Source organism: Myotis yumanensis, unplaced genomic scaffold (assembly GCF_028538775.1).
Source record: "Myotis yumanensis isolate MYYU_CA2020_CCGP unplaced genomic scaffold, mMyoYum1.0.hap1 SCAF_8, whole genome shotgun sequence".
Lineage (NCBI taxonomy): Eukaryota > Metazoa > Chordata > Mammalia > Chiroptera > Vespertilionidae > Myotis > Myotis yumanensis.
Window position 1 is genome coordinate 73,324,949 of NW_027223759.1, and position 21,452 is coordinate 73,346,400.

General features: G+C 39.1%; 1 protein-coding gene across 1 annotated transcript in view; it reads right to left on the reverse strand.

Annotated features, from left to right (window-relative positions):
• HNMT (histamine N-methyltransferase) overlaps nucleotides 1–6,289 on the reverse strand; it is a 39,818-nt gene extending 33,529 nt beyond the window's left edge. The window contains exons 1-2 of the mRNA XM_070423464.1: nucleotides 5,943–6,289; nucleotides 1,903–1,955 (exon numbers count right to left, since the gene is read on the reverse strand). Of these exons, the coding sequence (XP_070279565.1) occupies nucleotides 1,903–1,955; nucleotides 5,943–6,079 (190 nt within the window). The 5' untranslated portion in view covers nucleotides 6,080–6,289. The remainder of the gene's footprint in view (nucleotides 1–1,902; nucleotides 1,956–5,942) is intronic.
• Between the last annotated feature and the right edge of the window lie 15,163 nt (nucleotides 6,290–21,452).

Genomic DNA, 21,452 nt, shown 5'->3' on the forward strand with positions numbered 1-21,452 from the left:
TGGATAAATTTACATTATAAATGCAATTAACTTTATATTAAAAGGTCAGTTAATTTGGCCAAGATAGAGATTGTTTTTAATTACTTTTCCTTGTAGGGCTTCTCTTCTTGTCCAAGTACAAGTGACGCTATCAAATGATAGTATCATTGCCTGTTGGGTGCCTGAAACACATATGCAAAGCACACTGGAAGTGACTGTCTTGGTTAAATGAATTAACTCTGGGCAATTCATCACTCTTATAATCCTTAGGATTTAAAATACCAGTAAGAAATAATGGAATATTTTAGCTTAAACAATTTTTATAAGATCATTCATGGCAATATCCTTTCTTATTTGTCCTTGTTATTTTCTATTTTCTTGGTGAAAGATGATAATAAAGTAAAATTATTTTACGGGTTAATCCTTATTACATTATATCACAGTGTATTTTGTGATAAATGGACAAATAATAACATGAAAAAGTAGCTGTCTTATTCCATTAGCATGTTCTTGGTTATTTTTGTGTTAATATGGGCCAACAATTCACTCATTCATGTGGTACTAAAACTCTTACACTTAAGAGACTCAAGAGATTACCACTTGTCCCTATGTAACATCCACTTGTTACCAAATGGTAACAAATACTAAGTAGTGATTGTTTGAAAAGAAAACAATAAAGAAAGAGGGAGGGAGGGAAGGAGTAATATAGAACAATATATATGACTACATTTTCTAATAAAAGGCTAATATGCAAATTGTCACCTCAGGAGTTCCACCGACCAGTACTTTGACCATTCCCTATGACGTGCACTGACCACCAGGGAGCGGCGTGGAATGAAGGAAGGTCCCGGCTGGCAGCCAGAAGGCCCTGATGGGCCCTGATCACCGGCCAGGCCTAGGGACCCTACCCGTGCACAAATTTTGTGCACCAGGCCTCTAGTGTTAATATATTAACTCAAGCCTCCAGATGACTAGCAACTTAAATATAAGGCAAACAATTCAGGAGTTTGATATGAGACTAAGTGTGGTGATGAAATTTTTTGTTTTGTTTTTGCAAAAGGGACCAGCCTGCACCTTATAGCAGCAGTAACAATGTGCTAACCACTTTATAAGTGTTATCTACATAATTCTCACTACCACTCTATGAGATATGATTCATTGTTCCCATTTTGCCGATAAGAAAAATGAAGCCTAGGTTTCAGCAAAGGCTACATAGTTCACTGGTGGCAGAGTCAGAAACTATGCCCACCTCAATATATCTTTCCAGACTCCCCATTTTTCCCTAAAGTAAAGGCACTGGCTCTAGGAGTAGTAATACAATGAAAAGCTTTTAAAAGGGGGCTGGGGAGTGTGCTGAATTCTTAGAGGGCAGATTTGGAACAAAATCAGAGGAAAGGGATGCATTAGGCAAGTGCAACTCAAAGAGTAGGTCCACAGGAGGGTAAATCAATTATGTCATTCAGCATAGTTTTCCCCATAGCAGCGAGTTTTCAAAGAAGGGAGCTGTGCATTTATTTACATTCCAGTGCAGGCTTCTTATCTCCGCCTGGACTGTTTACAAACCAGCACCCAGTCCACGAACCACACTTCAAAGTGGTACAACCTTAAGAAATGTCTTATGAAACTTTCCTTTTCTGTGAACAGTTAAATCATTTTGGATAAAAGTTAACCAAATATATCCTATGTTTTTCCATTTATGAAAAATAAAGCTACACTTATCCACATTACAGATAGTAATGAAGGCTGATGTCATAAACCCTTTAGATCTATGGGGACATTAACCTTAGTTGAAGTGGTATTGCCCTTACTAGTTTTAATAACCTAATCTCTTCCGAAAGTAGCTTTCCTAAAGAATGTACAATATTACCATCAAACAACATTAGTCTGGAGTGAAATTCAAATTTTAAAATGTGTTATTCATACCTGCACCTCCACCAATGCTTAGAATCTTAATTTCTGATTTTTTGTCTCCAATCCTGAAAAAAAAATTATGTAGTTTAAGAAAAATGTGCTAGATGCTTGGAAAAATCTGATTATTAAGTCTAGTTGAAGAGAGCAGCTTAAAATTACAGTGAACGAAAGCTAGGCCAACATGAAAGATTCCAATTTTTTCAGTAGTGATCTTGCTGCCTTTAGAAATCTTTAGAAATATAGGTTCTATTCATTAACAATCTTGAACTGGTAGACTTTTAGAAGCACATTATAAACAGCTCAGAGGTAAGGTAAATCATTTGTTGAGAATTGATTTGGAGAACAAGAAAAGAAAAAGTGAGTCCTTGAGTCTTGGGATGTAATTAGGCATTCGCTGTGTATGGGGAAAGGTTGAGGTGATTCATACTATCTCTATGTCTGCCTTCTTTCCTTTCTTCTTGCTATTTTCAACAAACAGGCAAACATTTATTGTATGCCTAATCTAGGCACGGAGAAGATAAAAATCAGTAAGACACTCCTTTGCTCTCAAGCAATATGTGAGATGATAAAGCCTGACATTATAGCTCTAGTATTAGAAATAGAGTGGAATTGATGGCCTGGAAAACAACACTATGACTTGCTTTAGGTTGATGTAAAGGGTCAGAAACAAGTCTGAATGCACAATGACTGCCAAGTTTCAGGCGTGGCGAATGCACAATGACTTGGTGAAGCATGGTGCCCAAAAGGAAACTGGAGAATATAGCTTGATGGCAGTGTTACTAGTGTGTGTGTGTTCTCAAGGCTTTTCTTTTTGTTTTTTGTTTGTTTGTTTTATTTTGTTTTGATAAATCTGAACTCAATGGACATTTTGATATGCAAGATTTACTCTGGGTGAGAAAGAGATCCGGATAAATGATGTATTCTGGAGAATTATTGTCATAAAGTAATGGTCAAAATTAGAAGGGTAGATTCCAATCACCCAAGGATATTGCAGATACTTAGAAGGGTAGTGGGATAATGAGGCAATACCAACTTTTAAAAGTCACTGGATTATGGGACATACAAAAAAAAGACAGGAAAACAGCAAAGCTCAGAGATATGATAGGAGTACTAGAGAAGGAGAAAAGCCATCTGTAGTGTCAAAGGTGGCAGAGTGTACTACTGAATTTTTTTTAAAAAGAAAATCTCCATTGAATTTGGCAATATTAATATATTTGATAATATCAGTTTTAAAAGTAGGTTGAGGGAAGAAGCCAGATGACAGTGGGATTTAAAGTGTGCTTGATAAAGAGGAGAAAGATCCAGAGAGATTGTTGAAATAGGATGAAATAGTGAAAAGAAAAGGGGTAAGTGCTAGAGGGGAGACATGAACTGAAAGTACGTTTGTTTGATGGGCTTTAGGATGTAAACATGTCTGCTCTTTGGCTAAAGTTAAAGAAATTGGAAAGTAGAGTCAAGGACTTTTATGAATGAGTTGCCTTCCTTAGTTCTAATTATCTTCCAACTCATAATCATGAGTCTTAATATATATACCCATTCCTATTTATGTTCTTGATTAATTTTTTAAAATGCTCATATGTGTGGATAGCACAGTGAGGCTATGTATCATATGGGTGGGCACCTTTTTTCTGCCAAAGCCCATTTGGACAGTTTATAACATTATTTGTAGGCAATACACGATTATCAACCTAAAAATTATCCTGCTAGCCTGGCTGGTGTAGCTCATTGGTTGAGCATTGCCCCATGAACCAGGAGGTCACGGTTTGATTCCCTGTCAGAGCACATGCCTGGGTTGTGGGCTAGATCCTCAGTAAGGGATATGCAGGAAGCAGCTGATCAACGAATGATTCTCTTGCATAATTGATATTTTTCTCTCTCCCTTCCCCTTCCTCTCTGAAATCTATAAAAATATATTTTTAAAAATTAGCCTGATATATTTGGTCAAACATTTAATTAACTCACCCATAATGCCTTGGCAAGGTCAGACCAAATGATTTTGAGGGCCTTATAAGGCCCGCAGGCAGGATGTTCCCCATGAGGTTGAAATCCCAGTTTATTGATTTGTTACCTTGAGCAAGTTATTTAACTTCTCTGCCTCTTTTTTACCCATGAAATAGAATAATAATAATATGTTATAGGATTGCAATAATGGTATCTAACTCATAGGGGAGTATGAGGATTAAATGATTTAATTCATGTAAATCTCTTAGACCTGTCTACTCACAACAACCACACAGCAAATATTAGCAATTATTATTTAGAATTAGGAAAGAAAATTCTACCAGAAACAACTAAAAGATTTTGGCAGAATGGTGAAAGTGCTTGCCTCTGGAAAATGGGAGTTAGGGTTGGGAGTGGGTAGGGCAAGGAACCAGTTTTTCTTGTGTTTTCTTTTTTTTTTGCTTTTGCTGTTGTTGTTATAAGCTTTTTAGAACCATTTGACTTTCAAAGAAAGTTTTTTTAGAATGAAAAATAAAGCAGGCATGTTGTGTATTTATATAACTTAGAAACAACGTTTAGCAGCAATTTTAAAGCTCCTTCAGCTAAAGCTCATTCCAAACATCACTTTGGGAGGGAGTAGCAGGGGGTGGGGGTCAGGGATTATTTTTTAAATAAATGATACTTTGATTTAGATAATTTCTAATTATATTTTACCACTATAATGAAAATTTATTTATGCCTTTGAAAATTCTTGAGTCTTTTACAAATTCCACATTCAGTATTTCCAGTTGGATGGTATACACCTTGAAGAGAAGGGTCATCATTTATTATGTATATCCATTCATGGTGCCTCTTCAAACCACACTGATGGCTAAAGAAAACCAAGTAACTGGATAGCTACAGACATGAATACAGACATTTAGGTCTGCAAAAGAACTCAGGAATTAACTCATTACTTTCAACTTTAGAAATTAACAAGACCCAAAGAAATAAACTATAATTAGATCCCAGATAAGAAGTTTGTATTTGCTGCCTGCTTTAATTTTTGCACCATTATTCTATTACTTTTTAATTATTAAAATTATATAATACTCTACTTTTAAAAATCACATTTAAATTGTCAACTGTAAATTGAAATATTAAAAGAAAAATTAAAACATATTAAAAACTAAGCCATAAAAAATAGAAAGGGAAACAATCCCATATACATCCAGCAAGGTCTCTCTGGTCAGGCAGAGTACCATATTGGGGAAAGAATTTCAGGCCTCTACTAGGGAAAGCCAGCAAAAGATAACATTTCAGTTTCCCTTGCTGCTGCTGATTGGATCGACAGTCAGTCATTTCTTCCCAGTTTCCATCATTATTTCCTGAAGCAGAGTAAATTACAGCAATCCACCCCCACATAGGTGATTTGATTATCTTTAGCATGTGGAATCTGTTACTCCCATAATGCTTATCAGCCCTGGCACAAATTGAACACATTAATCACCAAAAAAAGCAGTCTGCTCGAAGGATAGGAACTAGTGAGGTTCACTGGTAATAGGAAAATGCTTTTTCTTTTGGGCCACATTGCTAATATTAAGTTGAAAGGAAAAGACAAATTTTTTTGGAGCGTGATAACTATAATAATAGATAAGGAAAATGAATTTAAATGGATATTAGGAGAACTGAGAGGCACCCACTCAGTCCTCAGGAGCAAATATTATTTGGTAATATTTATATTTGATTCTAATGAAAAGAATATTAGACTCCTTTTGGGGCATTTTTTTAATGCAAAATTTAGAGGAGGGAGGAAAAAAATCTGAACTCAAAGATTTGCATCTTCTCTTTTCCCAAATGAACACGGATTTGTGCCTTCAAATAGTTAATGCTTATCTTCATGCAGCTGGAAATGCTGCACAAATGGGATCCTTTGAATGTTTAAAGCAAAAGTCGAACTAAAGAATCACAGGAAAAGGAGCCCAGTGGGAGGAAGAGGGAGCGGAGCGGGCATTGCAATCAGTGGCGGTTCTTATCCCCCTCGCCCAGCCTGCAGGCTGGGCTCCACCCATCTATCACTGAAAGGAAAACGCGGAGGCTTGTCCCTTTGACAAAGCGTCCTTTTTTGTTACCTTGCTATTATGCCTGGCAGCTTCTTGTCCAGGAATTCCTGCATGCACTGGTGTTCCGTGGAATTGTTGAGAAACCTCCGAAAAGATTCAACGTATCTGCTGTGATCTGAAAACAAGCTCCTCATGGAAGATGCCATGTTTGGTTTTCTGAGGAAGACAGGGAGAGAGGGAAGGTTCAACTTCCCCTCTCCTTCTTTTCCCAGTTCCTTTTTTCTCTCCCCACCCCCACCAACTTGTATTACCAAAAAAAAAAAAAAAAAGCTTGCTGTTTTGAATGTAACTGGCAAGGGAAAGGCTGCTGTGCAAAGCTCAATACTAAGTCAGTCTTTGTATGGGACTTTGCACTGATACTTTAACCCCTGTTTTAAAACTCCCAAAGTTCAGAGAGTTGTAAAAACAAATGACATTCTAATCACTTCCTGTTTTGTCAGCAGCTGCCCAGGAGTAAGTTCCAAGTGGGGAAGTGAGTGGCTGCTTTCAGGGCCAAAGGTGACCATCAGAAATAAAGGCGCCAGCTACAAAGAGCTTCCTTAAATTTACAGCTGCTGAATTTTTTGACATATGACTGTCATCACTCTCCTGCTTTCTATGGACCTTTAAGCCTTCACGTCTCTTAGCAGTTGAACTTTAAACTCATCTGCTGCATTTCTTCAAATACTGATTAATTTGTTGTGATTTAGGAAGTCTCTTTAGAATAAACTATCAGAGAAGAACCAGAGAGCTATTAGCTAAAAGGTCTCAAAAGCCTATGGGGGGAGTGAGTGGGGATGGGGGGTTGGGAGAGAAGTCTTAGGGCAAGAATGCAGGGCACCAGGGTGGAAGCTGAGTCCATTGGACACCTTCCCTAAGTGCTTCTGAAGGTGGGATCAGAGATGTTTAGGGTTGGATGAGCCTTTAGAGACCCAGTGGTGTCACCCATCAAAATGTGAGAGTAGGTCCTTAGAAAGATTTGAGCTGGAAGAGGCAGTTGAGGCTTGGAGGGGAGATGTGTCAGATGAGACAAACCAAAAATAGAAAATGGAGATGCAGACCCCAGACCCCGATGTGAGGAGGAAAAATTTAGAGCCCCTCCAGGATGTGGTCTACCTGGTGGCATAACACCCAGGTGAAAGAGCCTTATAGTTTCAAGTTATATTTTTTTTGAGACACGAGAGAGGGGGTGACTTGCTCCTTATCTAGGGGTGTTTCAGCCTCGGGGTGTAAATTCTCTGAACTTTCAAACATGGTTTCAGCTGGCTGAGTTGCCCACTCAGGTTCTGAGTGTACTTTTTTCCTACAAATAAATCCTCACTTGCTTTTGCTGCTACTTGTCTCTTGTTTAAATTTGTTCCTACAAGCAAGACAAGCACACAACACAGAGGCGCAGAGTACTGAATCTGGCCAAGGGCTATCTCCAGCCAGAGACCAGCCCGACCACTTATGACAAAGAGCCTCAAAGTGTTAAGAGTGCCCAAATGCTGGGCCTTTTACCTGGAAAGTGGTCTTAAAGGAAGCCATTCTTTATCCAACATAGGATTAGTAATAATAGTATACAACTTATACAACTCCTGGAGGAATTGTGAGAATTAAATGAATTAATCTATATACATCTCTTAGAAATGTGTCTGCCTAAACCATTCTCTCCTTCCTCTGATTCAGTTCCAAAACTGCCCTCTAAGTATTCAGCATACTCCCACACCCTCTTTTATAAGCATTTTATGGTCTCACTACTTCCAGAGCGATGGATTTTATCCTAGGGCAAATTGGAAAGTTTGGAAAGGCACATAGCTGTGGGTATAGCTCCTGACTCAGCCACTAATGAATTTTGTGACCTTGCTCATCAGTGAAATGGGAACAATGAATTATATCCCATAGAGTTGTTGTGAGAATTTAAAGAGATAATTTTTATAAAGCACATTATTACTGCTCCTGTAAGGTGCAGGCTGCTCCCTTCTGCAATAATAAAACAACAAAAACATTGTTTTATTTATAGACACTGAAAATTGAGTTTCATATTATTTTCATGTCATGAAATAATTGTCCTTCTTTGGACTTTTTCAATCATTTAAAAATATAAAAGTTATTCTTAGCTCATGGGCTGCTTGTACAAAAACAGGTGCTGGGCTGGATTTGGCCCATGGGCCGTAATTGGCCAACTCCTAATCTAGCTTCTAGGCCTCTATACATAGGCTGTTTAACTCCCATCTCTATCCAACCAGCCCCACTTTCCTCAAACTGACTCTCCACGTTTTTCTATTACCATCTTCCACTCTTCTCTTTAGAACTCAACCCAAATCATTCATTCATTTATTCATCTACTAAACAAATATTTAGTAAGGGTCTACTGTGTGCTATTCTGCTGAGAAGAAATATCCTTGACCTTATCTTCAAAAGTTCCTGCCTTTAACTAAAACCCAATGTTCTCCTGAATTCATTATCTGCTTCCCTTGTCAAATCTTCCCCAATAATCTGCTCTGAATGTAATTCTCATTAAGGATTTTTCTCTCCATTCTCAATATTTCTAACCTAGTTAAGATTCTCTCTTTTTTTTCACTTGCTGTGTTAATTTTCTTTTCCTTTTTAAGAAAAATGGAGCATTTAACACACCCTTTTAATTTGTTTTTAAATTTTCAAAACTGAAATTTTTGACATATGACTGCCATCGCTTTCCTGTTTTCTGTGGAGAGTTTATGCCCTCATGTCCCTTAACAGTTGAACTTTAAACTCATCTGTTTAAAGTTAATTTGAATGTAACTGGCAAGGGAAAGTCTGGTGTGCAAAGGTAAGAGTAATCTCAATTTCTATATTTTTTTAATTTTTATTGAATTTATTGGGATGACATTGCTTCATAAAATTATATAGGTTTCAAGTACAGTGGGGCCTTGACTTACGAGTTTAATTCGTTCCATGACAGAGCTCGTAACTCAAATTACTCGTATGTCAAATCAAAAAGTGAACGAGTGAGACACGTGATGCTGATGTTGTGGCGTTCACTGTGACGTTCGCTGCACCAACTAGCGGTGGAGTATCTGAAGCTGGCTCGTAACCCAAATTTTAGCTCGCAACTCAAAGCAAAAAATTGGCCAAGAGATGGCTCGTATCTCGAAAAACTCGTTAGTCGGGACACTCGTAAGTCAAGGCCCCACTGTATACAGTTCTATAATACATTATCTGTATATTTTTGTGTGTTTGCTACCCAAAGTAAAGTTTCCTTCTGTCACCATTTAACTCTCCTTTGCTCTCTTCTACCTCCCCCTACCCCATCTTTTCTTCTGGTAGTCACCACACTGTGTCTCTGTTTTTTGTGTGTATTTTTTTTTTTTACTTAATCGCTTCAATTTTTCACCCAATCCCCATCTCCTCAGACAGCTGTCAGTCTGTTCTCTCTATGAGTCTGTTTTTGTTTTATAAAGTTATTTTATTCATTAGATTACATATCTAAGTGAAATTATGTGGTACTTGTCTTTCTCTGTTTTATTTCATTTAGCATAATATTCTCCAGGTCCATCAATGCTGTTGCAAAAGGTAAAATTTCTTTTTTATGGCCGATTAGTATTCCATTGTGTAAATGTACCACAGCTTTTTTTACCTAATCATCTATTGATAGGCACATGGGCTGCTTCCGAATCTTGGCTATTGTAAATAATGCCGCAATGAACATAGGGGCTCATATATTATTTCATGTTAGTGTTTTGGGTTTCTTCAGATATGTTTCCAGAAGTGGAATAGCTGGGTCATAAAACAATTTCATTTTTTATTTTTTTGAGGTAACTACATGCTGCTTTTCACAGTGGTTGCACCAATCTGCATTCCCACCAATAGTGCAGAAGGCTTCTCTTTTCTCCACATCCTTACCAATGCTTTTTATGGTCTTTTGCCCATTTTTTAATGGGATTGCTTGATTTTTGATGTTGAATTTTATAAGATCTTTATAAATTTTGGATATAACTGATATAACCCCTTTTCACATGTATCATTGGAAAATATGTTCTCCCATTCAGTAGGTTGTCAAGGAGGCCTGAGTGCTAGACAAGCTTAGCCTCTTCCTCAGTAAATGACATTGGGTAAATTATCTAACTACTCTAAACTTCTCCTTTTCCATCTTCCCACTATATATAAATATGGGGAATAGAGGTAGAATTATCTTTAATATCTCTTGAAATTCTACTTAGTCTTCATATTTTAAAAAAGATAAATAACTATCTATACTAGTATATATAAAAGCCCAGCAACCTGAATGGCAGAACAACCAGAATGACCAGAATGATTGGTGGCTATAATGCCCACTGCGGTAGCCAACCAGCCTTATCCAAGCCCTGATTGGCCCCTCCCCGGCCACCTGGCCCCTGATAAGCCCCCAACACCCCTATTGGGGGCATGGCCTGCCGGCCCCTCTCCCTGGCTGGCCAGCCTCATGGCCGGACCCCACCCATGCACGAATTTGTGCACCAGGCCTCTAGTAGGTTTATAAAACTAAAAATAGATATATGCATAACTAATAGTACCACTGTATCCAAATAATAAATCATAAGTGATAACCTAAATTAAAATGTCATGAGCCACATTTTATCAATGAAAGTTGCTTAAGCTCATACAGCTGGTAATAATGCCATATGTTTTGTTGTTTTAATGGCATAGTTGTTTCAATTGCACTTTATTAATGTGGAGTTTATAATGGTTTTGTTTTAATTAACTTAGACCTTTTTTTTTTTTTTAAAGGCTCAAAATAACCAGTCAAGGAGAAGACAAACCAAATGAAATAATGCAGAGGAAATATTTTGGCAGTAATTAGTTGACAGGGAAGAAGGTAGATGGATAGACACATAATGTTAAAAGCTATAGAAGAGTAACCAGTGATATTATAGAGACATAAAGCTTGTATGAACTGATAAGGGTAGTAACAAGTAATGAAGCAAGGAAAGAAGAAATAGCCTGAGAACTTAGTTCCCATTTAATAAATAAAAAAAATTAAAAGTCACTGGAAAGATCTAGATCCCCTTTCAAAATAGAGGTTAGTAAATATGTTAAAACCTGGTAAATTATCAGAAAACAAATAAAACATAAAAAACACACAAATAATGCAGTTCATCAAACAAGCTTTGTCTGAGTCCAAGATTCAGATTTTCTTAGTTACTGAGTCAGTGACCCTAAGAAGAAGGTCTAATATTGAATTAGGGAGCTGGTGAAGGTTAAGGGTTCATGTTAAAGTAAGTTTGCTAAAGACAGTAGTAATGTTAATACAGCTTGTCTGGCATTTGGTTCAGAGACATGTGCTCAAATATATGCTGGGCTGGAATGATCTGGGAAACCTTACGTTTGCATGATCCAGAGACAAAAAGTCCATGGGACACAAAGATTATTTTTTAAAAAATCAAAGCATAATTTTTAAATAATAAAGCATATAAATCTCAAGTGTACAGGTTGAGAAAGCTTTACATATGTGTACTTCCTAGCAGGTTAACTCATGTCTGTAATTAATAATATTTCCTCCCACTTCAACTAGCCACCATTCTGATTTTTATCCCCATAGGTTAGTTTTTCTCTGTTCTTGAACTTCATATAAAAAGGCCATACAGAATGTCTTTGGATTCTTTTGCTCATTATATTTTTTGAAACTCATCAATACTTTTTTTTTGGAGGGGAGGGCATCAGAAGTTCATTATTCTTTATTGCCAGACATTATTATATTGTATAAATATCTCATATTTTTAATCTTTAAAATTTTTTTAATTCTCACCCGAGGATATGTTTGATTTTTTTTTTTTTTTGATAGAAACATTGATGTGAGAGAGAAACATAGATTGGTGCCTCCCATATGCACCCTGATCAAGGATCAAACCCTGTGTATGTGCAATCTAGGTATGTGCCCTGACTAGGAATCAATCTTCAACTTTTTGGTTCATAGGACGATGCTGCAAATAACTGAGCCACCTGGGCAGGGAAATATTTCTCTTTTTTTAAATCCTTATCCAAGGTTATGTTCATTGACCTTAGAGAGAAGAAGGGAAGGAGGGAGGAAGGAAGAGAAAAAGGAGAGAAAGAGAAACATCAATCAGTTGCTTTCTGTATGTGCTCTGACTAGGGATGGAACCCACAATCTAAGTATGTGCCCTGACTGGGAATCAGATCTGAAAGATTTTGGCGTATGAGATGACTCTCCACCTGAACCACATGGCAGGATATTTCATATTTTTGAAACTATTTTTATCTTAATGGACATTTGGGCTATTCTAACTTTTGACTATTATGAATAGAGTTGCTGAAAACATTCTTTTACATGTTTTTTGATGAATATATGTATTCAATTTTGCTACCATGAGTGAAAATTATGTTATAGGATAAGCAAATGTTTGACTTTAGAAGGCATTGCATAAAAATTTTGTAAATGTCCACAATCACCAGCAAAATATAAATAAGGATATTAGTAGCTTCATATCCTCATAGATTATTGGTATTGCCAGTTACTTTTGATTTATTACTTCTGCGGGATTTCTTGGTGGTTTTAATTTGCATTTTTCTCTGAGTAATGATTTTGAGTGTGTTTTCAAATACTTGTGGGTCATAAAAGGTGTATAGCCTTTTATAAATGACCTGTTAAAGTCTTACATCCATTTTAAAAACTGTATTGTTTCTTTTCTTATTGATTTATATATTCTAGAAGAGTCTTGTAGTGTTGTGTGTGTGTGTGTACTCAATAGCTTGAAATCAGCCATGGTGGGATCCTTTACTCTATGGAAATTAGCAAATGCTATGAATCAGGACTTTGCCCTCCCCTGCTCCCAGAGGTTAGTTGTTAAACAATTAGCAGCACCCCACTGCTTTTAGTCCTGTGGTTATTTACAAAGCAGCTGCCATGACCTTGAACCTTCTTGTAAACTGAGTTAATGTAATGCAGCAAAGTCCTCCTTTCTCCAGTCTCATAAACTTTCAGAAAAGTCTGACCAATTAAACTCTGCAAGAGGTGGCCCCGTCTTCCAGCATTTCTTAATTAATTACTGTTATCTAGAGACTGTTCTCAATATAGCTCCTACGTCTCCCACTAACTAGTATGACACTGGGCAGATCATTTATGTACCCCGAGTCTCATTTTCTTACCTGTGAAATAGAAATAATAATCTACCTTTTGTGAAGATTAAATGAAATACTGTGCATAAAGTGTTCAGCATAGTATCTAGTATATGGTAATCTCTCTGGTGTGAGACAGACTTCAGGTTCTTCATGTGTAAGATGAAGACAGTAATGTTTTATGAGCCAAGTTCCAATCCAAATGGCAGAATCCATGCCAGTGAGTCCAAAGGAAATTTTTAGGACTGTAAACTAATGGTAATGTACTGGGAGAACTGAAAGGGCAAGCAGAGATGGAGAGGCAACCCACCAGGAAGCTCCTGCTACCTTTGGGGCTGGGGGAATAAGGGAGAACATTGTGTTACCAAAGCTCTGGACCCTAGGCTACCTAGGACGAGCTAGAATGATGGAGAGGCACAGGCACCCTTGGAGGGGTTGCCTGAAACCTAAGGAAATAAGCAGAAATGCCCAGCGTCTCCCTTCTTCCTACCCTCTCATCTTTGCCAGTTTCCCCCTTACTAAAACTAACTGAAAGCCACTTGGCAAGAAACCTTGGGCAATGTAACGTACAGGATTCAGTTTCCTATAATATTGAACAGAACAAAGGAAGGACTAGATATGAATCTGACTACATGCAGGCAATGGGCAGCACAAGGGCCACGAGGTTAATTTATTGTGAGAGTTAAAATTTTTTTTAAAGTATAAAGCAAGACACCTATAACATTAAATGCTCAATGAAAGCTAGATAATGCCAGTAAAATTGTGAAAATAAAAGTTATTTTCACTGTATTATGCTATTATTATATTATATGTTACATACCTGATACTATTATAATCATTACGATAGCTACAAGGCCAAAGGAAGGCTGGTATTCATGGAATCTTAAAGAGCTGAGATGATTGACTGTGTCCATTAACTCCCTCAGAACATCAGGAGGATCTGCTTTGTTTGAGGAGGGTATTTGGTTGGAAAGTATTTTTTGGAATCCCTCAAGGTTCAATAAGTTCATCAGAAAGAACCATCAGTGGGCACCTGGGACTCCTCTAGCCTCTGAAAGTTTGAGAGGTAGCCATGAGCTGGGTCTATAGGTGCCTCTCTCCTCAGGACTCAGATGGAGTTAGTAAGTAGAGTAGTGTGTGACCTCTGCCTGGTTCCACTTGTGACTCTACTAGCTCGCTGTGTGGCTTTGACCAAATACTTAACTCTGTTAGGCTTGAATTTCTTCACATGTAAAGAACTCAATCACATCATCTGACTTCCACTTCTAAAGTTCTGATTACTTGGGTTTAAACCCGTTACTCAGAGGTGTGGTTGATATTTCAGGTTGGAAGCAGGATAACTCTTCTCAGAAATTTAGCACTCTGTGTGCCTCATTCTCTGACTCTTTGTTACCCCCCCCCCTTCTCTAAATTCAAAGCTATTTTTCCTTTTTAAGCATAGATTATGTCATCATAATGCACTATTTGGAAAACATAAGGCGATCATAATAATTACCCATATGCTCTCAGATAGTAGAAAATAATAAAGTACTGTTTATTGATTGGCTAATTAAAAGCAAAACAAAAAAAAACATAGCTCTGTATATGTATGTATGTTCTTATTATTTCCTGTATAGGCATCTAAGAGTTGTTGATACCAACAGAATCTGAAGAATCAGCTCCTTTCCCAGGATGTTCTATAACCAGACGTTATACATGGGGTGTCAGCCAGTTTAAGTAGCTAGAAGATGGCCTTCGATGAACACAATTGCTGTTACATTTGAGGGTTATCAATTCTGAATGCATTTTGTGCAGTCAAGTGAAATTTACAGTCAATAAACAGATGATTACAGGAGGAGGTATCATAATACTAAGTGCATATAAAACCTCTGTCCTGCTAGTCCAAATAAATACTAGCAGCACTGAAATGCAGATTGGGTCAGAGGTGGTGAAGGTGCATGTAATTAACTTGATAACTTTTGAAAATATGATTTTTGGAATTCTGAATGCACATGTGGGTTATCTTTTTTTTTTTTTATTGATTTTTTACAGAGAGGAAGGGAGAGAGATAGAGAGTTAGAAACATCGATGAGAGAGAAACATCGATCAGCTGCCTCCTGCACATCTCCTACTGGGGATGTGCCCGCAACCCAGGTACATGCCCTTGACCGGAATCGAACCTGGGACCTTTCAGTCCGCAGGCCGACGCTCTATCCACTGAGCCAAACCAGTTTCGGCATATGTGGGTTATCTTGCCTCTGAAACATCATGCCACCAAAAAAAAGAAAAAGAAAAAGAAAAAAAAAGAAAGGCCACAGTGATTTTTGCCTCCCATTTGCTTTTAGTTTGGATGTCAAAAAAAATTGGTTGGTATTTCAAAGTTGGTTAAAACTTTTCAGACTATTGAGCCATTCATTAGTCAGATAAACTAAAAAGCTCACCTGGTTTTCATAATAATGCTGCTAGAATCATTTTCCTAAGATTCATTTTATCACCTTTTTATCTCCAGTCAAGAGTAAGAAAGGAATGCATATTGGAATTTAATTTGTTTAGGGAATTCATTTTGTTTAATTTGATTTTAAAATACTAACTGCAGTCTGGTATCGAGAGGAGATAGCTTGAACTCCTTAATAGTCTTATCCAGAGAGATTTCCATAGTGAAAATTGAGGGAGAGAGGAAGTAGATATTGATGATATTTAAGCAAACCATCTTAGAAAACCCATAGAACGAACCAAAATTATGTGTAAAAACTCAAATTGGGATTAGAATTCAAAGCAAGGTCTCAGTGATATAGAGCTGTGAAATGGCAGGCAGAGGGGAAAATAAATGAGCTCCAGCTTTTCAGAAACTTAATTAAAAGTTATATCAAACCTGGGATTCTCCTGAAAGATTTTGTTCTTACTTTAATAAAGGCTGTTTCTCATTGAGAAGCAATTCTAATTTTATACCAGGATTGCCATTCTGTGCTGAAAATGGCTTTTCTATGAGGTTGTGTTCATTTTTTCAAACACAATATATCCCCACCCCCGGACCTTTCTCTGGCATCCAGACAGGAGAGCATTTGCCAAAACAATGATAGGAATGCTTGGAAAACCATAGCTCTTCTTTGAACTTTATTACTGTGAACTACAGTACAACGAAAATCCAGACCAAGGGCAATGCTGAGATAAGAAGGAAACCATATTTACTACCCATATGGGAAATTTTCAATTCCAATTTTAAAATCCTGGCAGGGACAGACATGAGATCAGTGGTTGCCAGGGTTAAAGGTCAAGGGAGGATTGGACTACAAAGAAGCAGCAAGAGGGAGTATTTTTGGAATGATGGAACTATCCTGTATTTGGGGGCATTTGTCAAAACTCCTAGAACTGTATGCCAAGAGAAGGGAATTTCACTGTATGTAAATTAAAAATAAACAAGTAAACAGTATCAACTTCTACATTTAAAAAAAGTGTATCAGTTTGGCTCTCTGATACGTGTTTCGCCAGTAGACTTGACACATATAACTGGTATTTCTCCACCTTCCTAATTACTATTTCAAAGCCCCCTTCCCTCCCATATCTCTTTACCTTCCCCAAGTTTTGCTTTGATTTCCTGATTCCTCTTTTTTTCTGGGAAAATAAAACAACTTTGGGAACCAAGGCCTCAAATTAATGATGGTGAGGAAAAGAACTCAGACCTGGGGAAGAACATTCTGATGGTGAGGAAACTGTGTTGAGGGAATAGCTTCACTCTCAAAGTTGGTGGCTGTTGGGATAGAAGTTTGACTTGGGGAGTGTGTGTAGCTCACCTTTTTTTTTTTGTAAGACTCCTGTGAGTCTGAAAGGGCGGGGGGTGGGGGGGAGCAGTGGTATGGAAGGAATGGAGAAGAATGTCATAATTATTCTACCTTATATTTATAAAGTGTGTGATAATTTACAATAATCTTAAAGTAGCTTCTCAGATACTTCATCAACCCACTAACGAAGGTAGGGATCTTTGTCTCCATTTTACAGATGAGGCCAGTGTGGCCTAGAACAGTGAATTGCCCATGGTCACAGGGCTGGTATTAAAAAAGCTTGTACTGGAGCTAGGATTCCTGGTCTTAAGCACTAGTTTCAGTCTATAACCCATGTAATTTCTGCCAATTGTTGTGAGGCCAGAGCTACGAATAGCAATATCACACCCAGTGAAATCCTTGCCAGTGGTTGTCCAAAGAGTGTGTGTGGGAAGTGAGTCAGCAATCTAGACTTTGGGGCCTGTCTTTTAGGGATGGCATTCTAGCTAATTCCATGTTGATGAGTTCATTCGTACTGTTTTAATTTGATCTAGAAAAGTTACAGAAGTGGGAAACTAAGACTAAAGCACTGTTCTCTCCATCAGAGGCCACCTTCACAACAGGCAGTATCACATTGAAAATTCCAGATCAGGAAATAGTGCCTGAGATCTCATTTCCCATATATTGAAGGAGGGAAATTCGACCAATTCAAGGATGAACATATCAGACAGGTCTTCCCTCATGAGGCAGAAGGTTATTAACTACAGATAAGTATATTTATTTATTCTGTGCCTTGTTCTACAAATGATTTGATAAGACTAACTAGAAAAGCACAAATCTAGTCCTGTTAACCATCATCAAGAAAGATCACCCCAGCATTTCCTGAGAAGTTCCCTCAGGAGACTTTGGTTTTGCCAAATGTGTGTGTTTTGCTTTCTGTAGTGCAGTGGTTTTCAACCTTCTGGCCCTTTAAATACAGTTCCTCATGTTGTGACCCAACCATAAAATTATTTTCGTTGCTACTTCATAACTGTAATGTCGCTACTGTTATGAATCATAATGTAAATATCTGATATGCAGGATGGTCTTAGGCGACCCCTGTGAAAGGGTCGTTCAACCGCCAAAAGGGTCGAAACCCACAGGTTGAGAACCGCTGCTGTAGTGTATTCAATATTTATCAATACATTGCAAAGTATAAACAGCAAACCAGTTGAGCAAATGCTCATCTGGTTGCCTAATCTCCTGGTTTCAAATAGAGAAAAATAAGTTGCCTTTGACTTGAGGGGAAACGTGGAAGAGAGAGTTAGTGGCTCCATTCCAGATCTGATCTGATCATGTTAACTCTTCGAACAATCCATGAAAGTCATTTCATCAGAGAGATGGTTCCTGCCCATAATCCAATACCCTTCCTGGGCCAGACCCCTACAGCCTATTATTCTCAGATATCACTTAGACATTTTCCTTCAAAACATTTATAAAACATGTCCTTCATTAGGATGAAATGCCAAGGAGACAAGAAATTGTGTTTGAGCCTTGGGTGGACTGTGTGTTTCTCTAGTGCCTCTCATAGTTCTTGATTCCTGCTATAGTTTAAATTAATAAGTGGAGTGAACTGCTATGGAGTGCCCATACTATGCTCCAGAAAAGCTGTCCTGCCTTCCCTTTATAGGCCAGAGAGAGACTTTTTCTCCCTTCTTTCATTCCTCACTTTGCATAGTAGGAAGACTGTGTCTCATGTCAGACAATTCTGGATACATGGGAATCCAGTAAGGGTGCAGGCAGCAGTGGGAGGATATAAAGCCACTCTTTCTACCTTAAGAGCGAGGAGAAAGGTTTTCTCTTATAAAATGTGAACAGGCTGGAAGGCAAAAATTAGAATGATTATTCTTTTTTTTTCTTCACTTTAATATAAGAAAGTTGGTTTCCTAAGAAGCAAAATGTACAAAAAGTTGTGGAAAGAGCACTAGGTTTTTTGTGATGGAATCCTTAAAGCAGCAGAGCTGGGACTACTTCAGAGACCATTGCAGCCAGTGATGTTTCCCTCACTGTGTATTAGAATCCCCAGTGGAGACTGAAATCAGTGTCTGCATGCCTGGGCTCCAGCTCTAGGGATTCAGACTCATTTGGTCTCTGTGGTATTTTGTCATTTTATTTGTTCTCAAAGTTCCTCAGGTGACTCATCTGTGCTGCCAGGTTAGGGAATGACAAATATGACCAAAGATATAAGAAACATCTGTCACTTCGGCTACTCAGCGTGTGAACCCAGGCCCTGTGCTCAGGGAATCCCCCACCTGGTGAGTTGTGTTGGAGGCAGCACCTTGACTCCAGGTTCCCAGTCTCCCTTGCAGCTAGAAGAAAGGTGTGAGTGAGGCTTTTTAAATCCTGAACTTAGCATGGGAACTGGAGACCCCAGAACACTGAGGTCACAGGGACTTGTTGTGCCGCCAGTGGCTGTGGCCCCAATGACGACTTTCTAGGGCACAATGGAAACAAGTCCACCACAGCATCAGCTTCAGCGGCAGCAGCGGTATCCTCATCACATCAATTCCAGGTACCACTTCAGGCTTATTTCTGACAAGCAGCCCAGGATCCACTTCTCCAGGCCTCCCAGTAAGAAAACCCAAATTCTTCAGAGGATTAAAGTAAATAAATGCCTCTTCTGCCTATATCAGCTAGACTCAGTTTCTTTTGCTTGCAAAGAAGGATCTTGAATACTACAAATGATTTCTTTTTTATGATAGGTTTTTTTGGAATCTTAAGTACCTCAAGAGCAATATGGAGAAGACAGAATTAAACCAAGCCTGCACATCTCTGGGTTCTCCATCTCCTTCAATCAGAACAGCTCAACTTAACATTTTCTTATGAAAAAGGGTTTGGGGGAGTGAGGGAAGGGGGAAATTGGAAACTGCGTTTGGGTGGCAGAGAAGAAGTTCTTTATTCTCTGTAAAATTCCTTGAATTTTCCTGGACTTTCCTTGGATACAAAAGCAGAGCTGTTCTTCCACACTTGGGTGGAAGATTGCAGTTTTAAGTGAGCCAAGGTGATTTCCTGTTCCTTCTCCAACATAGAAAGTTTGTCTAGCTTGTCCCAAACAGACTTGAATCTTCTCCAGTGTGTGGGAACTCCCCATGTAAGTAGTAGGCTAAAGGTGCTTCAGGAAAGTTATTTTAGCACAGTGGTATGTGTTGTTAATTTACCGAGATTTATTTATTTATTTATTTATTTATTTATTTATTTATTTACTAGAGGCCTGGTGCACGAATTTGTGCTCAGGTGGGGTTCCTTGGCCTGGCTGGTGATCAGGGCTGATTGGGGTTGTCTCGCCCAGTCCTGATTGAGGCCGGCAGCCAACCTGCTGTGGCCCTTCCCCCCACCAGCCAGGGGGAGGGGCTGAGGGAGGTTGGCTGGCCTGGGGGAGGGGCTGTGGGAGGTTGGCTGGCTGGGAGGAGGTGCTGTAGGAGGTTGGTCAGCCAGGGAGAGGGGCCGTGGGATGTTGGCCAGCCAGCTGAGGGGAGGGACCATGGGAGGTTGGCCGGCCACGGGAGGTTGGCTGTGGGAGCACACTGACCACCAGGGGGCAGCTTCTACATTGAGCATCTGCTCCCTGGTGGTCAGTGTGTTTCATAACAACCAGTCAACCGGTCATGCCAGTCATTCGGTCATAGCAGTTGCTTAGGCTTTTATATACACTGAGTGGCCAGATTATTATGACCATCCTATCAGTACTTCGTTGGGCCACCTTTTGCCTTCAATACTGCAGCGATTTTTCTTGGCATTGACTCCATGAGATGTTGAAAGGTGAAGCGAGGAATCTGACACCATGCCTGATGAATAGCACTGTCCAGTTCTGTGAGATTTGATGGTTGTGGAACCAGCTGCCTGATGGCTCTTTTAACTTCGTCCCACAAATGCTCAATTGGATTGAGATCTGGTGATTGTGAGGACCACCTAAGCAAGGTAAAGTTTCCCTCATGTTCTTGAAACCACTCCTGCACAATATGAGCACCATGGCATGGAGCATTGTCTTGTTGGAAGAAGCCATCTCCATTGGGATACGCCATCAACGACAGGATGAAGTTGATCAGCAACGATAGTTAGGTATGTTGTGCTATTCAGACGTTGTTCCACACAAATTAAAGGGCCCAAATCGTGCCAGGAAAACATGCCCCAAACCTTAACACTGCCCCCACCAGCTTGAAGGGTTGTACTCATGCATGTGGGGTGCATGCTTTCGTGCTGTTTCCGCCAAATTCTCACTCTGCCATCTGCATGATGCAACTGGAAATGTGATTCATTGGGCCACATGACTTTTTTCCAATGCTCGACTGTCCAATGCTTGTGTTCCTGTGCAAATTGGAGACTTTTTATCTTGGTAACTGCAGACAGCAAAGGTGTTCGAACAAGCCTTCAGCTTCCATATCCCATACGATGCAGTGTATGGCTAATTTGCCTACAAACGTCAGGTGGTCATAATAATCTGGCCACTCAGTATATATAGACTAGAAGCCCAATGCACGAAATTCATGCAAGGGGCTTGGCCTCCGCTGCCATGGTGGCTGCCTCGCCCCTGCTGTGATGGCAGCTGCAGGCCTCTGCCCCACTCCCGTCTGCCACAGCAGCCGCCTGTACCTCAGCCCCTGCCCACCGTGGTGGTCTCGGGCCTCTGCCTCGGCCCCACCCGCCTCGGCAGCTGCGGGTCTAATTAGCATGTTACATTTTTATTATTATA